This window comes from Embiotoca jacksoni, unplaced genomic scaffold (genome assembly GCF_022577435.1).
Source record: "Embiotoca jacksoni isolate LCO1_2020_lvr unplaced genomic scaffold, fEmbJac1.0.p SCAF_34, whole genome shotgun sequence".
Classification (NCBI taxonomy): domain Eukaryota; kingdom Metazoa; phylum Chordata; class Actinopteri; family Embiotocidae; genus Embiotoca; species Embiotoca jacksoni.
This window is the reverse complement of record NW_027185386.1, coordinates 3,655,963-3,678,544: the sequence shown is the minus strand read 5'-3', so window position 1 is coordinate 3,678,544 and position 22,582 is coordinate 3,655,963. Positions and strand designations below refer to the sequence as shown.

Genomic DNA, 22,582 nt, shown 5'->3' with positions numbered 1-22,582 from the left:
TCCATCCTCCCCCCCCAAAAAAGCTAAAAATATGTTTATTTTAACAAAACTAAAAGGGAGATAACCTGCGTGAAAATGTAAACAATCCAAACGAGGTGGAAACCAAAGGAGCCCACGAACTACCACCTTATATAGAGGAGCCGGACCAGGTGAGCTGAATTTCCATGACGACCTGACTCCACCCACCAGACTCCTGCAGGGAGCGTCTGTGTTTCTATTTCTTTGGGTTTTCAGCCCCAGTTACGCTTTTGTTGCACTTTGTTTCCTGTTTTTAACAGTGCATGAAGGTATTGTGTATTACCGCACTTTTTTTTTTTTCACAAAATAAGTGTCTCAAAAATGTAAATAATTTGAGTTTCGACTTAATGCCGAAGAAAACAAATATCCCTGAGCTCAGACCAGTGTCAGAACTGCAGCATTAAAAATCAACATTCACGTGACCCTTGATAATCAAAAGACTTGATTCACCAGTGAAAAACTGCATTTTCTCACAAGTTCCTTGAACGGATCGTTGAAATATTCCCGCTGATTCCTCTCCCTCGCTCCGACTGCAGGGTAAACCTCGTCCCATCGTGACCTGGCTCAGAGACGACGTCCCCCTGGAGGACAAAACGGTGGGTTTCCGCACCAGCGAGGTGGACACCATCCTCTTCATCCGCTCGGCGGAGAGGATCCACTCCGGGAAGTACACGCTGTCCGTCCAGATCGAGAACATGTCGGACAGCGCCGACGTTGACATCCAGGTCGTAGGTCGGTCCCCCGTCGTCTCCACGGCGACACGCCTCTCAGCTTGCATGTTCTCTCGTTAAGATTATAACGCAAGGTGCACCGTTAATAAGGAGGATGATGACTCGAGCTCAGATCAGAGTATTTTTTTTTTTTTAAATTTGATGATAATTCCTCAATTCATTCTCCCGGGGGGGTGGAGGGGGAGGGGGGGGGGATCTGAGACTCCAAGCAGCAAATCATCAAAGTGCCGGTTTAATCCTGCCTTCCTGCAGCCGCCAGCTCAATCCTCAATTTACTCCTCGTCTCCCTGGGTCAGGGTTCTGGGTGGATTATTTCGGAGCTCCGCTGAGATTATTTTCTCGTAGACTCCGATTAGGTTTCGTTTTTTTTTTTTTTTTGTTAAAGGACGGGGGTGGGAGGGGAGGGAGGGAGGGGGGGTTTACTCTGTCACTTCCCTTCCGCTGAGAAGGTTGAGCTAACGAGAAGGCTGTGATCGGGCCCTCCTTCCTCCTTCGGTTGATCTGTCACCGACGGTACAGGAAGGATTACAGGGGCGGAAAACAGCAGCGGAGGAGGAGGAGGAGGAGCAGGAGGAAGAGGAGGAGGAGAGAGCGAAGAGCAAAGATTAATCCGCCGCTGCGTCGTACGGTGTTTCCGGAGTGCGCTGCGGGCCACACACACGAGGATCGATGACGAACGCACTTTCTTTGGCAGTTCTGTGCCAGTAATGTTTTTCTTGTCTCGTAATGTGTGCAGCTATCGGGCTCGCCTCCTTGATATTCTGCCTGCCGCTCCGCTAATCTGTCAATCTTTCTAATCTGCCTAATCTGTCAAATCTCGAACCGGCTCAACCAGCTAACTGCATGCAATTTTCTTTCGAGACCGTGCAGCGGAATTAAACGCCGTCTCATCAGCTGTGTCTCGACTCCATGTCTGGTCTCAGAGAAGCCCGGTCCTCCCATCGCCGTGACGGTGACGGACGTGTGGGGCTTCAACGCCGCGCTGGAGTGGAAGCCGCCCAAAGACAACGGCAACTGCGACATCATCGGCTACACCGTTCAGAAGGCCGACCGGAAGACGAAGGTACGCCACGAGGGAAGCGGTGCACAGCTGTCAGGCGAGATCATCCGTAGCCACGTCGTACACTGTATCAAGGAAGTGGACGTGGCTTCCTGGTTGCGATACCGCCGGCTGCCACTAGAGGTCGGCTCCAGTAAGCCTTTGGGCTTCTCGTAAAAGTCAATAAAATGCCTCTACCAATTATCTCGGTGTTGTTCGCTAAAGTCGCTCCTTCTTATTAGTTTTCTGGAGGTCCATCTGAAAATAATCTCTCATTCATTAGAAAAGAAGATTCAAGAAGACCTGTTTTTGGGGGCATGTCTGTTTGATTGACAGGCCTGTGGTGCAGTCAGGTTACAGCTATCGGTGGGCGGGGCGTAGTATCGTCAAGGTTTCCAATCAGATCCACCGCTGGCTCCCCCCCCCCGAGCTCGTCCAAATATGGTCACTTCCTGCGCCGAACCAGCAAAGATGGCGACGGACAGAATCTGAACCGGAGGCTTCGTTAACGTTCACAAACCGACGTGGTGACGTCACCGCTGGTTGATGGTTGATGACATCAACCATGTTTTTTGAGCGACAGTGGCTGCGACGAGTATGACGTCGTTACGGTGTGATTCAGTGGAAGTTAGGCTGCTTGTGATGAACAGTAATCCCAGACTGACTCCGTGATGTTGGGATCGGGGCCGCCGACGGGGCGCTCCGCCTGCTGCAGCTCCGAGGACACTTCTTAATGACTCTGCCTGTGTGTTCGGGCTCGTTATCTCGTGCTGCCGAATGATGAACGTGGGATGATCAGACAAACCCTTGATTTTATTGCGTGCGGGGGAGAAAAAAAAAATCGGGACACGGAGGAAAAAAAAAGGCCTAAAACGCAGCACGGCATGCGTCAACCCGCGAAAAAGTGTAACGTTAACGTGTACCAACAACACAGTCCAGCTGAGGGCAGTTTTTATGTTGCGGGTGAGAAAAGGAGTCCGTTTTTTTTCCACCTATGGTGTCAAATCCTAAATGCCTCCTCACGACCTTTCAGGCCGGGTGTCTGTTCGGATTATCTGTTGATCGAGGCCTGCAACTTTTTTCATTTAGCAAAAGAGCAAATACAGTCCAGGTTACCGACGGTGCATTTCATAAACCCGCCCTGCTGGAGGACACTGCACTGCCCGGTCCAATTACACAGCATCTATTATTGAATTCAGGCAGATATTTTACAAATTGAATATTTCATTTTGAATATTTCATTCGAAATTGGCTACAAGTGATGTGGTTAATTAATAACGGTAGAGGAAATGACGATAGGTAGCATGAGAGGATGATAAAAACCCGAAAGATCCCGCAAAGAGCCCAGATCCCTTCAGGCCTCGTCGCGCCGTCACGGTCATTACGTCGAACGAATCGATAGGTGGACTCGGAGGAACAGCGATGTCGGGTGGGAGGGGTGGGGGGCGGGAATCAGAGATTCTCCAGTTTAGATAGATCTCAACCTCCGGCCGTAAGCCTCTCCTCTTCCTCCTCTTTTTGTCTCTCGTATCAGGAGTGGTTCACGGTCTTCGAGCACAACCGCAGGCCCAACTGCACTGTGTCCGACCTGGTCATGGGCAACGAGTATTCCTTCCGAGTGTACAGCGAAAACATCTGCGGCCTCAGCGACGAGCCCGGCGTCAGCAAGAACACCGCCGCCATCCCCAAAACAGGTAATGAAATCAGAAAAACATATAAGGGAGCATTATGGGATGTAATGGGTACAATAATGAAAAATTAAAAATAAAAGAGAGTTGTATCAAAGATGGTGATTAAAACTGCACATGCAAAAAAAAAAAAAAAGAATTTGACTTTAATTACTTGAACATAATTTCGAGGAATATTAATTCGCTCTGATTGTGCGTAACACAAATATTCCTTGACAGAGTGTTAAACAGCGTTTAGTACCTGCCGCAGATTATGAAAGCAAACCAGGCTGGGATATAAACACCTGCCACCAGCCAAATGCTGCTACTGTTTTTTTGTTTTTTTTGTGTTGTTGCATTTGCTTACTTCACCAGAAAACATTTGGCAGCCGACCAGCCGATCTCTTTGTGTTCCAAGCAATAGTCTGGTGTGTAAAAACTGGGAGGATTTGTTGATCGCAGCGCCCACCTGACACCGCAGGACAAAACAAAAGTCCGTTTCCTGGCGCGATAATTCGAAGGGCAGCCCGCTAATCGAAAAATAATTTGCTGGTGTAGCGGGATGTGGGCTGGATATGAAAACAGTCCCAAAGCAGCGGAGAGCAATTACAGTGTAATTAAGCATTTCCTGTTTTATGCATCGTTTTGTGCAGATTTGACTTTTACAGTTCGGCTCGATCGTGCCAAATTATTTTGTGGTGTGATTTAAATTGAGAGCGTAGGCTGTGAATAAAAAATAGATAGGGTGTGAAAAGAGAAGCCAATGCGAAAGTGCCTTGAAATGCAATACTGCTAGAAGCCACTAGGGGCCGCCTCAAAAATATCTCTTGCCCCGACAAACTCCCATTCAAAAACGGTCAACTTTTCCTTCTGCCTTAGATATTAGGCCTCAGAGAGAGCTCTGTTTAAGGCCTGAGGAACAGTCAGCTTTCCCAGTATAGACGGCTGTAAACAGTGGACTCGGGTTCGGATAGCTCCCCCCCCCCTCCTGCTGCACCCTCGTTTTTAAATATGAGGCTAAAAAGTAAAAGGTGGATGGACAAAATGCTTGCCGCCCAACCGATACACGTCCATTGAAATTCAAACACATCACTAATCTTTTCTCCAGTACGTCATCCATTCACAGAAACTTTTTCCGATATCTGACCTTCATTTAAATTTCCTAATATTGACTTCTCCTCCCCGTCCAGGTTTGGACTACGACCCGGCCCCCTTCAAGGAGATGGACACGCACCGCTCCCCCAAATTCACAGCTCCCCTGGTGGACAGAAGCGTTGTTGCAGGTTACACCACGGCCATCAGCTGCGCCGTCCGCGGCAACCCCAAGGTATTTCCATCTTTCACATAAAAGGGTGAAAGGGTGTGCACCGGCGGAACAAGCAAACATTTTTATGCTTTTGATTGGAGTTCATTTCCAATTCAAGCAATTTTTTTCCCACTGTTTTCAAGATTTTAAAAAAGACTCCATATATTGACCTGATATTTGATGGAAAGTTGGTCCACGGGTGAAGAAACAAGCTATTATTTTTTTGGTGCAGATCCGGTTATAAAAGATGTCTTTTTATTCTAAACACTGATGAAATGACTTTTTTTTTTTCTTCCTAAAATGAAGCGTGCATTTTTTTCATCAATGTGCAATTTGATGCTGATCCGAATGCAGAATCCAGATTGAAGTATATCAAAATAATACAAATATCAGTCCATATTAGAACATTATTATAGAAGATATTTTTAAAGTGTGCTTTCTAGTCTATAAATACAATATAAGAACGGGGTAAAATGAGGTTAAAGTAACAGTAAAGTGAGGATGATGAAATCTGCTGCACATTAAAGAGGCCACTGTGAGCAGAGACTGTCATGTAGCATAAAAACTGGTTGAAAACACAGAAGGAGTCCTGCACACACGTTTACCTGCGTTGGCCCCTGATAGCTGCGCTGCGAGGGTTCGCCTCAGATTTCATGCTTTGTGTTTTGTTTTTTCTTCCAGAGTGAGCGTACAAGTTTGGAGTGTCAAACAGAGAGTGGAGAACAGTCAGGGAGGGTTTTGATGCCTTTGCAGCAGGAATGTATTTTTATGTCTGAAGCTAGAACAAGAGGTGGAGCAGGAAGTTCTTTGAACACACTTTTTTTCATGCCACCGAATCGGCAAAGATTTGTCAAGCCGAAAAATGTTGACCTAATTTCCCCCCCCCCGCCTCCCCCACCCCGCTCTCTGTTTACACGCTCCCTCCTCCCTTTGCATCCTGCCTATTTTTTTATTTCTTATTTTTTTTTTTTTTGCCTCCGACTCGCTTGTCCCTCAGCCGAAGATCATCTGGATGAAGAACAACATGATCATCGGCGAGGACCCCAAGTTCCTGATGCAGAACAACCAGGGCGTGCTGACTCTGAACATCCGCCGGCCCAGCCTGTTCGACGGGGGCCGCTACTCCTGCCGGGCCGTCAACGACCTCGGCCAGGACGAGGTGGAGTGCAAGCTGGAGGTTCGAGGTACGTCGCCCCGAACTTCACTTTCACTTCCCGTGACCCCCCCCCCCCTCCACTCCCTCCCATCGGCTCGAGGTCCCGTCCTCGACAAAGCTCGGCGAAAAAACAAATCTCCATCTCCACTCGTTTTTTTTTTTTCCTGAGCTCCCGCTGCGAAACGTCGCTCGAAATGGATCCCGCCCCTAAATAATAATCACCTTGCTGTATTTGTCGGTTAAAACTTTTCCGACTGCAGTTTCTTTTTCAAACAGGGCGGGGGGGGGGAATGAGCCTCTCGGGCTGATCTGAGTTTTTCTCTTTTCCCTCCACAGTCATGCAGGAGAAAGGAGGGGAGGCGAAGAAGTGAGCGACGGCACGAAGCGGCAGACGAAAGAGTCGAACGGGAGTAGTAATGGATTATGTGTAACGGGATAGTCATGAATAAATATGATTAGAATAGACCCCACACACACACACACACACACACACACGGACACACACACACACACACACACACACACACACACACACACAAACACACCCCTCCCCTCTACATATGCCCGCCTTTCACCGCTGCCATTTATGCCGTAAATTCGTCCAGCAAGCTGCCACCTGTGACCACACACACAGATGGTTTCCCTCCTTATCTGTGAAGTGGACCTGTCACTTCAACACACTTATAAAAGAAAACAGCCTTTTCATCCATTACGGCTCCCTGTGTTGTCTGTTTGTTGTTGTTGTTGTTGTCGTTGTTGTCGACCCGGACGTTTTTATAGGTCCCCGGGTAAGAATTTACGATCGCGATGCCGAAACCACCGCAGTGTGACCGACTGACCGCACACCTCTGCTTCCTCGGTTTTGGCGGTGCGAGTGTGACGGGGTGAGCGAGGAGGGGGGGAGGGTGGTGGTGGGGGGTGGTGGCGGGGGGGGGTGGTCCCATTCTCGGCCCAAGCAACGGTTCAATGGAGGGATCAATATTCAGCCAGGCGTGGACGACATCATGGAGCAAGCAGGATTAAAGAGGTTCTTATATACACAGAGACGCTCCATCCGTCATGTACACACACACACACACACACACACACACACACACACACACACACACACACACACACACAGAGCACACGCTCCGCCTCATGCTACACTGCTGCCGCCGTGACCTATAGTGGTGGGCCTTTTACCGATAACATGACTTACACTCGTGCACATGCAAAACACACACACACACACACACACACACACACACACACACACACACACTCCAAATCAGGGTCTCATTAGCATCGCACACTAGAGACTAATTAATGCACCCATCAACACTGCCCTAATTAGCTCTCCCACGTCATTACTGAGCAAACGAATTACCGCTAATTTACACACCCGCAAAACAAACACAGCATCGTCTCTGCTGGGAGAGGCCGCCTCGCCGCGGCTCGCCTCGCCGCGGCTCGCGCACCAAATTAAAGCCTCGCCGATGCGGCGGCAGACCAGACTGCCGTCCCAAGTGGCCCCTTCCTCCCCTTTCCTCCCTCCCCCTTCCTCGAGCTCGACCGTCCGACCGAAGGAGATCGGGAAAAGAGATGGAGTGAAAGCAGAAGTTGTGTCGGCCTGTAGAACGAAACACACACACACACACACACACACACACACACACACACACACACACACGGACCCATCCTTGTTCCTCCCGAGTCCACCTATCCCGACTCAGACCTGTCCCACCAGCGACCGGAGGTCCTGGGTCTCGCGTCTCTCCAGCAGAGGGGGTCAGAGCACAGGGACAAAGACCACCGCGGACCGGTGGCGGCCCGCGGTGTGAACGCTGAGCGGCACCTCGCGCCTTAAAACCCGACTCGGCAGACGCCCTCCTTTTCCAGCGTTAGAGTTGGAGATGAGCCGTGAGTCGGGCGAGGGCGGGAAATCCTCCAGATACCTGAAAGTAGGCCACCACCGGTTGCACGGCGGACCCGCAGTGCAGCACAACGCTTCCACTTCGAACCCTGTCGAGCTGCAAATGACTCTGCGAGCACGCGCTTGTGTGTGTGTGTGTGTGTGTGTGTGTGTGTGTGTGTGTGTGTGTGTGTGTGTGTGTGTGTGTGTGTTGATATAATCTTATCGTCAGTTAACCCGAGACACAGCGTGGCGCGTTCACTCCGCTGATTGACACATGAAAGGCGCCGCCGAAGATAACGCCGCGTGCTACTTTGGCACGCAAGTTTTCGAAAAAAAAAATAAAACAGGTTCTTCTTCTTCTTCAAAAAAAAAGCCTGTGTGTAACCTCGACGCTCCACCTGAGCTTCACCTCCCTCCCCCCTCTCACTCCGCGCTCCCCGAAAAAGTGATGCTCAGTCGCTCAGGCAGTCAAACTAATTGTATCTGCTGGCATCATCCGCGAGCCTCAAGAAACTTTCCAAAAACAAAAAAAAACACCAAAAAAAGCCGGCTTACGACGCGACTGTCGGTGTTTTAATGCGCGCAGCCCCGAAAAAAAAAGTTAAAAAAAATAATATTAATAACGGAGCATTTTGTTTTCCCTCCTCGTTCCCCGTGACACACCTTAAGGCTCTTTAAGTTTGTGATGTGCGCATGAATAATTAATGAGGACGGGTGGCAGCTCGAGGAGCGAACCACCGGCTCCTCCGTGCGCACTGTAACTGCTCCACCGGCTTTCCAATATTAGAACAGGCCGCCGACGAAGACGAGACAAAGGAAAGTGACAAGACAAGTGTTTCCAGCAGGCGGGAGGGGAGGGAGGGGGGAGGTGGTGGTGGTGGGAGGAGGAGGGGGTGCGTGAGAGTTTGTTGTGTCTGCGCGAGTATTTGAGAAAAGGGAAAGAGAACAAAAAAAAAAAGATACAAGATACCGGAGACAGAGAAAGACCTGAAACAGTCGGACGAGGGAACTATAATTATGCAAGTAATTATACATGAAATCAGACTTGGGAGGGGAGAGAGAGTCTCAGCCACCTAATTACAGTATAGCAACGAAACCGAGCGCACACACGTACCGACTGTACGTTTCACCACACACACACACACACACACACACACACACACACTTTACCATCATCGTCTGTTGCTCTGGGGTCTTTTTTCCCCGACGGGGATGCTCCGCGAGCGGCGGCGTGACCCAACGGGGTCCTCCGAAGCGCGCTTTCCTGAGTGCAGCGAATTTTTTTGATTACGTTTTAAAGTTTATCCTGCGGCCGGTCCAATCCCGGCGACGGGATGCTGTTCGCCGACCGGTCCGCCCTCCGGAGTTCGGAGGGACGGAAGTCGATACTCAAGGTCAAGTTCCAAGGTCGAAGTCAAATGTCGAATTCAGTGACTTTTACTGACTGAAAAGCTAAAAAAAAAATCGAGAGAAAAAAAACAGCTGCCGTTGTGCTGAGCAGACAAAAAAAAAACTGCCACGTGTCCCTCCTGTGGCGCCAATGGTGAAATAAAATGACTACGTGGCAGTAAAGAATTGATCTAATAATAACAGTAATTAGCTCGCAACCTAATAAGCTACATTTTCAAAGGCTGTCAGTGAGCACTAATGCTACCAAACATACTCACAGACAGTAACTACCATTAAAGATATATATTACAATTTAAACAAGTAAAATAAAAATAATAATAATAAATCCGTGATATTCCATGACTTTAATTTAATCAATTGAAAATGCCGTGAAGCACTCAGTCCGTATTCAAACCAGGAAAGTGTTCGGAAATGATGTATATTATCAATAACGTGTGTTTAATAGTTGGGTTTTCTCGGAGGTTTCGACCTTTCAAAATAAAGCAAAGCGGGTGTTCCTGAACTCAATAAATATGCAATACTGTAAATTCAAGCAGAACTTAACACCAGTTAAAACCAGCTGGGGAACTATTTCACTTTATCTGAGTGTATCATCCTGGTTTTATTTTCTCGGCGCTCTACACGGTCCGGGTCATGGGGAGGGTGGATGGGGGTGGTGGTGGTGGTGGGGGGAGTGAGAGGGGGGGGGGGGGGGTGCGGTCCGGACGGCCGCTTCCTCAACCGCGACTCACTCTTCCCCGGTGATCCCACAGCAGCCTCCTCTCAGGTCAGATGGGACATATATATATAATCCCTCCATTGTGCTGCGGGTCTCCCTCCTGGTCGGGAACGCCAAGAAATCCTTCCACAGTGAGGCTTCCGGATGAGAGGCCTTTATAAGAAGAAAAAAAAAAAGCAGAGGTTTCCTCTCGGAGGCTGAGCCCTGACCCACATAAAGAGCCAAACGATTCGGGCCGGCTGGATTCACGGTCTTATTGTGCAGTCAAAGTTAATGGCCAGAGGTTGGAGGAGGAGGTGGGGAGGAGGTGGTGGTGGGGGTGGGGGGGGGGCCGGGTGTAAATCTTTGGCTTCTCAGTTTTCTGTTCTTCAGGACACTAAACGGTCGTCCCTGCCGGTAGGACATACCGACCCTCCTCAATCTTGAACACCACTACGCCCGCCTTAAAACAATACTCACACGTCTGCGTGTAAATATAAAGAGTTGGTTGTTTTTTTTAAGAACAAAATTCTCTTCACGGAAAACACCGTGCAAAAGAAAGACAAATAATTCACTTTGACGAATAAAAGAAATCGAACCGGTGGCAAAAACGTTTCAATGTTCAACACCGGTTGTAATGTGCCTGATTATTCTTACCAAAGTTTCAACAGCTGATTTTTAACCGGCTGCTCTCAAAGCCGTCCGGTACGCTGATTGCTCTCACTGCAATGGAAGTGGATGCTGAGTGTGAAATTTGGTTAAAAAACTGATTAATATATTTCGAGAAAAAAAAAAAAAAAAAAAAGGCGGGGAAGAATGTGGAGAGCAAGATTCGAGTTTTCGAAAATGAATATATGTACGTTTGAAATTTGAGGTTTGCCGTGTGCCAACGCAGGTTTGGGTGATAAATATAGCCAACAGGAGGTTTCTCATAAGTGACGTGTGGGTGCAAACACGCATGCATATGTGTGCGTAGGTGTTCAGTGTGCTGGCACACACGAATGAGTCACATATTGTGTATGTAAATCGGCATAGTGTGAAACAAATAACAGTTTGTGGAATCATAAAAACATAAAAACATACGCAAAACATAGACAAACTGCACCGGTGATCGACAGAGAGGCGGAGGCAGACTGAACGAAACCTACAGCCCCAGAAAACCCACATTAGGAGCTCCTCCTGGTATTTTTCGGCATTACCGCCTTTCACATGTAGTCTGGTAGTACGAGTATTGGAACGCACATTGAGACTTTCAGCGAGTGCACATCCTGTTTCGTCACGATGTCTCCACACTCCCACGCAAGACTTTGCAAATATGCAAATTTGGGTATTTAAAAAAAAAAAAAAAAAAGTTTTTTTTATCACAGTTGAGTCTTGGTGGTCCTCATGCCGCTGCAGATCGGATTGCGGCCCACGGCGGGTCGTCCATCCGAAGTGTGAGACGGAGGCTCGTGTGACGGCGATTCTCGGCCAGGGGAACCGTCTCCCGCAGGCCGAGGGGGAGGATCTCGCAAGCCAGTGAAGTAGCTCAGACAGATAATGATTTAAAGTGTAAACCCACACACCGAGTCGGCTTTAACACCTGACCGGTGCTCGAAGTAAGAGAGCGTAAAAATGAGGTCGACGCGAGCAGAATTTCTAAACTGTCCTCTCGGATGTAGTGAGGAAATAGTCGGATTAAAGTGACGGAAATACGTGTTGAAACAGGACGGGATGAATGGAAAATGAAAATGAATGCATGGAGGCTGGAAATGTTCAGAGCTGCCACTCAAAGTGGAAGAAAAACGATCAAAACTTTGCCAAAGGGTTGCGATGGTGTTGAGCCTGAGCCTGCCCGAGCAAGGAGTCTGGAGCCCCCTGGTGGTGGGTGGATGTCAGTGGAGGTGGGTGCTCGTGAGAAGTGTTCCTAGCTTCCAGGTCTATAAAATGAGGCCGATGCAGAAGCGTCTTTAAGCTGCAATACCACCGAGCGCCACTAGAGGTCGGCTCCAAAAAGCCTCCGGCTCCATAGACTCCCATTCAACTTCTCTCATCAAATACAAAGTCAATAAAATGTGTCCATCAGTTATCTCGGTGTTGTTAGCTAAAGTCGCTCCTTCTTATTAGTTTTCTGAAAATAATCCCTCATTCATTAGAAAATAAGATTCAAAAAGACCTGTTTTTGTGGGGGCGTGTCTGTTTGATTGACAGGCCTGTGGTGCAGTCAGGTTACAGCTATCGGTGGGCGGGACGTAGTATCGTCAGGTTTCCAGTCAGATCCACCGCTGGCTCCTCCCCCAACCCGTCCAAATATGGTCACTTCCTGCTCCAAACCGCTCCGAACTAGCAAAGATGGTGACGGACAGAATCTGAACTGGAGGCTTCGTAACGTTCACAAACCTCATCGTTGAACTGCAGTAAACGTCTAAAAAAGAAAAAAAAAAACAAGAGACGGGCAGACAGTGCTCGATACAGGACACCATTTTGAGCCACGAAAAGTAAAAGTATTTAACTTTTTGAACTCACTCCGAGATGCTCGGATGTTTTTTTCTTGCTTTGGACCCGTTTCCGTGTTTTGGAGAAGAATTCACCGTCGTCAGCGTCGTCTCAGCCAGCAGATCTAAACATCGTCAAACTTTTTCATCACGGGTTTGTTTCTCGCCTCTCTCGTCCCTTAATAACTTCTTGGAGTGAACCGGGAAGCGGCATGAAAGCGTCGCGGGGGGGGGGGGGGGAACCGGAGCTGCTCGGGGAGGAAGCGAAAGGGCCGGCCGCCCTCCTCGCCAGCCGCTTGATATTCACATATTGTTGGGATGTGTCGATTTTGTTCTCTCTTGCGTGCGTTTGATCATCAACGTCCTGAACCTCCGCCGGCTCCTCATCATTAACTCCCAGGAATCCTGCAAAACCCTGGAAGTTGGTCTGCTGCCTGACTGTCACCGAGCAGATTGGTCTGTTACAATCACACACACACACACACACACACACACACACACACACACACACACGACTCCCCCGTGAAGAAGAAACCGGCAGTGCTACCTACTAATCTCTGCACTTTGGGAGTTTTTTTTTCTTTCCTCCCTTTCCCTTCGCTGTTGAATTAGATTTGCTTACTCGTCTTCACCCATCTTCAAAGGACTCAGATAACTGAATATACCTTTTATTCATTTCACGGCACTCTGTAATTGTTTTTTTTTTTTTTTTCACCGAGCAAATCCTGAGCAGGTCTTTGGGGGAATAGACTCGTGTACATGGCTGTGCTTTCATCTGCATTATGTTTAGTGATAGTATTATTATTTTAGGGTATTGTTTTTTTTTTTTTGTTCTTCTTTTTTTGTTGTTGTTGTACTATTTGTACTATTTTTCTGCTTTTTCTTCTCGGCTTATTCGCCGGTTTCGGGGACGAGCCTTGCGCTCCAGGTGAAGGTGGGGGGGGGGGACTCATCTGCTATCACAGGCTGAAAAAGAAAAAGGAAAGAAAAAAAGCAAAAACGCCTGGAGGTCTTTTCATTAAAACAATTACGCTAATGTTACTTTACTTCGCTTGCTTTATTTTAGGGAATCCGAGGTTGGAAAAACTGCAAGCAGAGAGGTAAAAGTGCACACGTGTTGACTGAGGTTGTCATGATTCAATGAGAATTAAAGCTTTGCATATGTTTTTGTTTGAAACAATAAGAGCAGCTCAACATCAAAGGGAAGCAGGGACGTCTGCGCTTCCTTCTTTATAATTAAGGTTGAAAATTCATTGATATGCCCGGTTTCACGTCGAGAGTGATGTTATTAGTTTCCCCCGTACTTGTATGACCACCGCCTTACAATTAGATCTTTCAGATTAAAAAAAAATCAAAGCCTACTCGCGCTCTGTGAGATATAAATTACAACCGACACGATCTGAAGTAGGGCACGTTAAGTTTCACAGTTATGGAATTAAAAAAAAAAATCATAAAAAAATCTGGGCCCTTTTTGGTTGCGTTTCTGTACGACATCTCGTTTCTCCGAGCGCTGTCACATTCAAAGCCCCCAAAAGTGTTGAAGAAACTACTGTGATAAAAAATAAATAAATAAATTAACAACTTTTAATAGCTCTCAGATGATAAGTCAGATGAACTCACGGCGGTCCAGCCGAGCTGCGTCTTTCGGTAAATAAAGGAAAACTTGTACAAAACACACACACACACACACACACACACACACACACACACACACACACACTGTCTTTACTCTGCTATCCTGTCTTATCTGATTAGGGACTTATCAGAGTAAATATATTGATGATATACGCATGATTGGCAGAGGTTCAAAGGGACTATTATCTGCTGCGCTGCTGTAAAAGGAGCGTTGCTTTTTTTTTTTTTTTTTTACTAGAACTGCATATTTCAGTTTCTAATGCTGAACGGTGCATCTTTAGGCTTTAAATATCATATCCTAGGTCTAAATGGGAGGTAAGTTTTGGGCAGTTTGCAGCGTGATTTTATCTAAAACGTTGTAGCCTTATTATTATTATTATTATTATTATTATTATCATTCTACATCAAAGCTTACGTGTAGCACCTAATTTGAAGGTCCTGTTAAATAGCCAGCATCAGTTGTCATAACTCCCTTAAATACGGTAGAGACTGGACAAACTGCAGCTATTGTGCGGCCTCTAGTGGTTGAAGTAATAATGACGGGAGCAAAGGAGAGTATTAAGAGTTACAAAGTCCACATCGGGAGGAGGTTGGGGGTGGATGGATGGATGGATCAAACACACTTTCACCCATGAAACAGCTGTTTGTGTCCCTATGTTTATGTTTAATATGAATATTTAAACCATGGACTACATTTAAAAATGTGGACGTAGCTTTCGGGTCTGAAGAATTAAGACAATACGGAAGTGCAGTACCACCGATGGCCACCAGGGGCTGCATCCATTGGAAAAAGAGAGAAAAACCCGGTAGACTCATCAACTTTCTCTCATGAAATATATACTCAATGCATTATCTAAATTAATCCTTCTGATTCATGTCTGAAAATAACTCCCTCATTAATTAGAAATTGGGCCTCAAAGAGAGGAATTTTTGGGGGCGTGCCCCTCGCTCTTCCCCTGCTCGTCCAAATATGGTCATTCCTGCCTCCAAAAAAAACAAGGTGGCGACTGGCCGAAATGTCCGGCTCACTGCCTTCCTCATGTTGTGGCTCTGCAGCTGATAAACCAACTCTCTGGGGCTCTGACATCCCACATTTTGATTTTATTTCTTGAGCTCGCTGTCATTTAAATTGAAGATGTTTGCGTAAAATATATATTCATTTTGTCGGTATAGGTTTGCATAACAAAACATTGGGGGAAAAAAAGCAGATTTGTTTTTTTAAACCCACAAAAAAAAAAAAAAAAAAAAAAAAAAGTGTTAAATCTTTACGCCGAATGCTATTGTGATTGAGGCACTCGGCTTTTCCAACTGCAGCTTTAAAATCAACCCAGAATTTCAACTTTCAGCTTTCTGCCTGGCTGGATGTTTGCGGAGTCTGTGACAGAAGCAGCGGTGGAGCCGGGTCCAGTCAGGACTCAGCGCCGCTGTGACTGGACTCCAGTCAATTCAGTCTTACTTCGGTTCACATCATCAGGCTGCATCCCGGGGGGGGGGGGAGGAGTCAGAAGCTTGACAGACAGGCGTGCTGCTGAAACACTCGAGAGGACAAGCTCAAGGTAAGTAGTGAGGGGGGGGGGGGGCTTATAGGCGATGGGCACTCGCCCGTAATCATGTTAGCTTCTTGCAGAGAGCGCACAGGGATGAGATACAAACATGCACGGACACGCACACACGCACAAACAAACAAACAAACAAACAAACACACACACACACACACACATACACACACGTCCGAGACAATCGGCTCACGCAGCTGCACGGCCAGAAAAAAAAACAACCATCGAAGCTCAAATCCAGGCAAAGAAAGTCCACTCGGGCAGGTGCAGAACAGCATGCTGCGCTGCATGAAAAGTTGGACTCAGTATGTATAAATACACACACACACACACACACACACACACACACACACACATATATACATATATTTATATATATATATATGTATGTATGTACTATACATCTGCAGGTATACTGGAGAGAGAGAAAAAAAAGGCCGAGAGTAAAGATAGCACGAGGGAGAGAAGAGGGGACGAGTGCAGCAGTTTTGAAAGCGCTTGGCTCCGTTCAAATAGTTGCCATGGTTTCGAGATGTTTCCATGGAAATGCTAGCTGCCAATAAAAATGAATTTGAGGAGGATCTTTTGCAGCAGGTTGGCAGGAAGGTGAGAGCGACGTGGGAGAAGAGGGGGGGAGACGGGGCGACAGAGTGGGGGGAGGAGGGGGGAGAGGGGGGTTGGGGGAAGACTTCATCGTCTTCCTCATCGTGTACCGGCGACACGCAGCCGAATGAATGGGGAGCGTTTTGGGGGGGTAAACAAGGTGAGTGGTGGTGGTGGGGGGTGAGCGGGGGGTGAGGGGGGGGAGGAGGGGGACGACATGCGGCGCAAACGGAAAAGCAAAAAGGCACCGAGACTATTTCAGTCTGGATGGGTTGTCATGGTAACCGTGGCCTCACAAAGCAGCAGAGAGCAGGTAAATACAAGATTAAACATGCAATCACGTGTGTGTGTGTGTGTGTGTGTGTGTGTGTGTGTGTGGTGTGTGTGTGTGTCCCTGGAAACACTTTCCACTAACTCTCTTTCATGGAAGCGACTCTGAACACACGTTTGTTTACGTGTTTACACGAGTGTGTAAGATCACCATGTTTCTCTCTTCAGCTTCTCCTTCGAGGGCTAAACGAGGCTTTTAATGGGCGCTCAGCCGATGAGCCATGTCTGCTTCCTTCCTTCCTTCCTTCCTTCCTTCCTTCCTTCCTTCTTTCCTTCCTTCCTTCCTCGCGCCCTTTGTCTCCTTCCTTCTCTTCCTTCTACTCTTTCTCTCTCTCTCTCTCTCTCTCTGAAGGACAGAGGTATTCCCACATTTCTCGGTCGCCATGGCAACGCTGCAGCAAGAAAGAAAGAGAGGCCGCAAGAGGAAGGGGGGGTGGTGGTGGGGGGGAGGTTTGGGGGAGGAGGGAGGGGAGGGGAGGGAGGAGGAGGCGAGGATGGGGGATGTGTGAACAATGCTAATGCTACTTCACTGATCATCGATTGTGGGTCCCCCCCCCCCCCCCCGCACCCCCCTCCCCTCCCCTACACACACACACACACACACACACACACACACACACACACACACACACACACACACACGTACCAAACCCCTGACAAACACACACATTTACTTCCATCTCCTTTTCATTGGTATCGCTCTCTTTCCGTCCTCATTACTCTCTGGACCACCAGACGACCCCCCCCCCCCCCACCACCACCACCACCACCATCATCATCATCATCACTCCCCCTCCAACCCCCCTCCCCCCCACCACCACCCCTCCTGTGGTTTTAAAACTCAATCGCCACATAGTGCTGTCATTGTTTATCATTATTATTATTATTATTATTATTATTGGGTCATTTAGCAGGCGATGCCGGTATCCACGGCAACCCGGAGAAGAGGCACCGGTTCCTCGGTGAATACCAATATAGACAAGCATCCATCAATATCCCAGCGACTCATTATCAGTCTAATGGCGAGGCCGCCGCTGTCACAACCGGACTATAAATAATGTTGTCTCATTAGGCCCCGCTGCTGCGGGCTGCAGCTGCTGCAGCCCCCCCCCCCCCCCCCCCCCCCCCCCCCCGGTCCGACGCGTGGAACAGGTCCGCTTTTTTGTGTGTGTGCAGGAGCAGAGGTGCAGTTGAGCCGCCCCCCGCATGTTCAACAACCCCCTCGCTGATGCACTGGGCTGCGGAGCGGCTCGGCTGCAGCAGAGGTCGACTCAATAAACCGGGCTAGTGGAGTAAATAAGGCTCCTTCACACAGGCTCTGCCCCCGTGTCTGCTGTCCCTAGCGCGAACACACACGCGCACGCACACACGCACACGCACGCGGTCCTGCAGGACCGCAGTGGCTGCTGCCCTGTCAGTACTCCTCCTGTGGCTAATCGATTGGATTGAAGACGCTGATGAGACTCAGAGAGAAGAGAGAGATTCACCTCAACTATTGCCTCCTCGCCTCAACTCATTACCGCAACTACTCTTCAATCGTTTTAAGCGCTGCAGCGCGGGTGGACGGAAGGAGGGGGGAGTGTGGGGGGGGGGGGTGCCCCACGTGCACGAGCGAAAGGTTGCGTGGCCGCACACGCACGTAGTGTTGGTTCACCTTTTTTGGGGAGGGGGGGGGGGGGGGCGAACACAGCACCTTTATGTAACCAGGAGACACAGAGCAAAAGCGTTGGGAGGGGGGAGGGGGAGGGGAGGGGGAGAGGAGGGGGGGGGGGGGGTCTGACTCCACTCCACTCAAGGAGCAACTGTTTGCATGTCAATCAATCATCTCCAACGTGTCGAAGAAAAACCTGAGCGGACTCTTAATTCTCCGTCTGACCGCATTCACATCATCGCATCATATTTGTTGGTACAGATCAACTCCGGTCTGGAATACTGAACTTCCTCCAGACCATCATCACAGAGAGCAGCCCGGCGGGGGGTGGGGGGGGGGGGGGGGGGGGGGGGGCTGCGACGGTGTAACACCACCAATCAGTGCGCCTCAGACCAGGCTACGCCTTTTAAGAGCTTTTATTTAACAGGTGTTTGTGTGTTTGTAGGTGTTTGTGTGTAAGTGTTTGTGTGTAGGGTGTTTGTGTGTAAGTGTTTGTGTGTAGGTGTTTGTGTGTTTGTAGGTTTTTGTGTGTAGGTTTTTTGTGTGTAAGTGTTTGTGTGTAGGTGTTTGTGTAGGTGTTTGTGTGTAGGTGTTTGTGTGCAGGTTTTTGTGTGTAGGTGTTTATGTGTAAGTGTTTGTGTGTAGGTGTTTGTGTGTAGGTGTTTGTGTGTAGTTTGTTTGTAGGTGTTTGTTTGTAGGTGTTTGTGTGTAGGTGTTTGTGTAGGTGTTTGTGTGTAGGTTTTTGTGTGTAGGTGTTTGTGTGTAGATTTTTGTGTGTAGGTTTTTGTGTGTAGGTGTTTGTGTGTAGATTTTTGTGGTGTAGGTTTTTGGTGTGTAAGTGTTTGTGTGTAGGTGTTTGTGTGTAGGTTTTTGTGTGTAGTTTGTTTGTAGGTGTTTGTTTGTAGGTGTTTGTGTGTAGGTGTTTGTGTGTAGGTGTTTGTGTGTAGATTTTTGTGTGTAGGTTTTTGTGTGTAAGTGTTTGTTGTGTAGGTGTTTGTGTAGGTGTTTGTGTGTAGGTGTTTGTGTGTAGTTTGTTTGTAGGTGTTTGTTTGTAGGTGTTTGTGTGTAGGTGTATGTGTGTAGGTGTTTGTGTGTAGATTTTTGTGTGTAGGTTTTTGTGTGTAAGTGTTTGTGTGTAGGTGTTTGTGTAGGTGTTTGTGTGTGTAGGTTTTTGTGTGTAGGTGTTTGTGTGTAGATTTTTGTGTGTAGGTTTTTGTGTGTAGGTGTTTGTGTGTAGATTTTTGTGTGTAGGTTTTTGTGTGTAAGTGTTTGTGTGTAGGTGTTTGTGTGTAGGTTTTTGTGTGTAGTTTGTTTGTAGGTGTTTGTGTGTTGGTGCTTGTGTGTAGGTGTTTGTGTGTAGGTGTTGTGTGTGTTGGTGTTTGTGTGTAGGTGTTTGTGTGTAGGTGTTTGTGTGTAGGTGTTTGTGTGTTGGTGTTTGTGTAGGTGTTTGTGTGTAGGTTTTTGTGTGTTGGTGCTTGTGTCTACGATTTTGTGTGAAATCTCCAGATTTCAGGTTTTTTGCGAGAAGATCTTTTACAATTTCTTTTCTGGAAAGCCTGATGAGGCTGGCAGCTCCAATCTCGGATCAGTCAGCAAATTATGGGACGTGGTTTAAACGGTGATGACAACCGGCGGCTCGGGAATTTGAGGTGGAACTGAACGCCAACTCGACGCATCTCTGCTCCAGACGTTAGTGAGCTAGCTCGTTAATGTCACTGTGTACGTTTGGAAAGCATTAGCGGTCACTAACAGAAAATCTAAACGTAGTTTATCAGTAACAAACATGACGTCACCACGTCGGTTTGTGAACGTTACGAATCCTCCAGTTCAGATTCTGTCCGTCGCCATCTTTGCTCGTTCGGAGCAGGAAGTGACCATATTTGGACTAGCTGGGGGGGGAGGAGCCAGCGGTGGATCTGACTCGATCTGATTGGAAACCTTGACGATACTACGCCCCCGCCCACCGATAGCTGTAGCCTGACTGCACCACGGGCCTGTCCAATCAAACAGACACGCCCCCCCCAAAAAACAGGTCTTCTTGAATCTATTTTCTAATAAATGAGGGATTATTTTCAGATGGACCTCCAGAAAACTAATAAGAAGGAGCGACTTTAGCGAACAACACCGAGGATAACTGATGGACACATTTTATTGACTTTGTATTTGATGAGAGAAGTTGAATGGGAGTCTACGGAGCCGGAGGCTTTTTTGGAGTCGACCTCTAGTGGCGCTCGGTGGTATTGCAGCTTAACGACTCTCCTGCATCGGCCTCATTTTTCAGACCTGGAAGCTGACGAACACTTTTACATTCAGTCTGTGGTTGCGAGCTAATTACCGTTATTGTTAAATCAATTCTTTGCCTCTGCAACCGGCATTCAGACATGTACATAGTTTCTTTCTTTCGTGTGTCAGCATGTTTTTTGCCGTTTTGTTTCTTGCGCTGCTCAGCACAACGGCGGCATGTTTTTCCGCTCATTATAATTTCAGCTTCTTAGTCCGCGAAAGAACAGCGCTGCACGTATGTTATACGGCCGGACGCGTGTCCCTGATGCAGTATGCAGGACGTGCCGTAGGTTGTACGTGTCATCCTGTCTTCATCCTCTCGCTCTCTCTTACACCCCCCCTCTCCCTCGCCCCCCGCCTTTCTAATCAATAACTCATCTCTCCGTGTCGATTCCCCTCTACCCCCACAGGAAAACAAATGTCCTTCTACGGGACAAACAAAGAGAGGGGGACGGGTGGAGAAGGGGGGTGTAAAGAGGTAGAGGCAGATAATTGAGAAAAAAATACTGTAAACCCAACGAAATACCTAAATAGCCTGTTGCAGTGAGGAGGAGGAGGAGGAGGAGGAAGGTGGAGGGAGGATGTGGGAGGAGAGAGGCAGCGAGGTGGAGGGAGAAGGATTAAAAGGGTCGGTATGGGATGGATGATTAGCCCCTGTCTCCAAGGTTACACTTTACAACTGTATCACTGCGGAGTGGGACAGCGGCAAAGAAGAGGAGGAGGAGGAAGGTGGAGGAAGGGTGACACGGACCGTTCATCACACCCGACTGAATTAAAGAAGACAGAGGCACCTTTTTTTTTTTTTTTTTTTTTTTTTTTTTTGCTGCCTCTGACCTTCACATCCGGGACTAACGCGCAGCCTTGACCTCCAGACGGAGACCAGCACCTCGACGCAGCAGGGGGGAAAAAAACAAAACAGAGACAAATGGGCAAGCAAGGAGGAGGAGGGAGGAGGAGGAGGAGGGAGGAGGAGGGGAGGAGGAGAGGTGACATGCGACAGGGCCCAGAGGGGGGGGGAGCAGGAGGGGGGAGAACTCACTTAGATTCCAGCCAACTGCAAGAATTGGCCTTTTCATGAGAAGGCGGGAGGCGAAAACGGGAAACGAGTTTGGTGCTCATCATTAGGGCTCCCCCTCCTCCCCCCCCCCTCTCCTCCCGCCTCCTCCTCCTCGAATCTCCCTGCTTGTCCTTCCATCAGCTTTTATTTCTCACTCACAGTTACCCCCCCTCTCTGCTGTTTTAAACCCAACTGGAGCCGAGAGAGAAAACGGATCCCCGTGATCGAGTTGCATGTTTTTCCACCCTCACTTGTTCTCACTTCTAAATTGCCCTGGATTTCACGCAGCCTATTCTAATCAGGTTACCCCCCCCCCCCCCCCGCCCGCCCCCATCCCCCGCTCGCCGTTCCCCGCGCGTCACGCAGATACTCGTGTTGCTGAGGTGAAAATGAGAATTGTTAGGTGTTGTTTTTGTTTTTGTTTTTTTGCAGATCTAATATAATTCAGCGCCACCGTCGGAAACGGCAACCGACGGCGGAGGGCGCATCAGCATTTTGACTCCTGGCTGTGGGAAAGGGCACTCGCTGATGACCCACGATGCACTGCGGCTCGTGCAGCCGTGCAGAAAAAACACGTCGCACTTCTTTCTTTTTTTTTTTCAAATTCATACAATTGGAAGCTGTTTAACATGAATTTTGCACATGCACCCTGCAAAAGAGGACAGAGCTTGTTTGTCTTTTTTTTTTTTTGATGCTGTTCCTCGTGCGCACACCCACACAACGGCTGGAGGAGTAATACATAATGTGTAACTGGATTACAATAATCTGATTACAGAATTTACAGAATTTTTGGAGGAGATAAAAAAATTAAAAAAAATAAATAAATAAAAAGGAAAGGGGAAATTGTTAGATTACCAGCTTTGGAAATAATAATAATAAAAAAAAAAAAAACAGATAAATGCTTCATGGTTTACGTGTAAAGAGCTTAAAGTTTATGCGGCAGATTTCAACAATATGCACAATTTTAGAGTAAGTAGGAGAAACTAAACCGTTCGTCATCTTTCACAGATGTCTGACTTGTTTTTTATGAATGGATAGTCGGAGTCCAGCCACATTGAAAGACATATGGTCT

At 48.0% G+C, this 22,582-nt stretch overlaps 2 protein-coding genes across 2 annotated transcripts in view; one reads left to right on the top strand and one right to left on the bottom strand.

Moving 5' to 3' along the window:
* Positions 1–6,626, top strand: part of mybpc2a (myosin binding protein Ca) — a 43,198-nt gene extending 36,572 nt beyond the window's left edge. The window contains exons 22-27 of the mRNA XM_069165413.1: positions 555–750; positions 1,673–1,812; positions 3,323–3,482; positions 4,646–4,782; positions 5,759–5,945; positions 6,254–6,626. Of these exons, the coding sequence (XP_069021514.1) occupies positions 555–750; positions 1,673–1,812; positions 3,323–3,482; positions 4,646–4,782; positions 5,759–5,945; positions 6,254–6,288 (855 nt within the window). The 3' untranslated portion in view covers positions 6,289–6,626. The remainder of the gene's footprint in view (positions 1–554; positions 751–1,672; positions 1,813–3,322; positions 3,483–4,645; positions 4,783–5,758; positions 5,946–6,253) is intronic.
* Positions 6,627–13,344: 6,718 nt separating this feature from the next.
* The window catches only part of syt3 (synaptotagmin III), a 21,941-nt gene continuing 12,703 nt past the window's right edge, over positions 13,345–22,582 (bottom strand). Inside the window, exon 6 of the mRNA XM_069165224.1 lies at positions 13,345–13,361. Coding sequence (XP_069021325.1) covers positions 13,345–13,361 — 17 coding nt within the window. The remainder of the gene's footprint in view (positions 13,362–22,582) is intronic.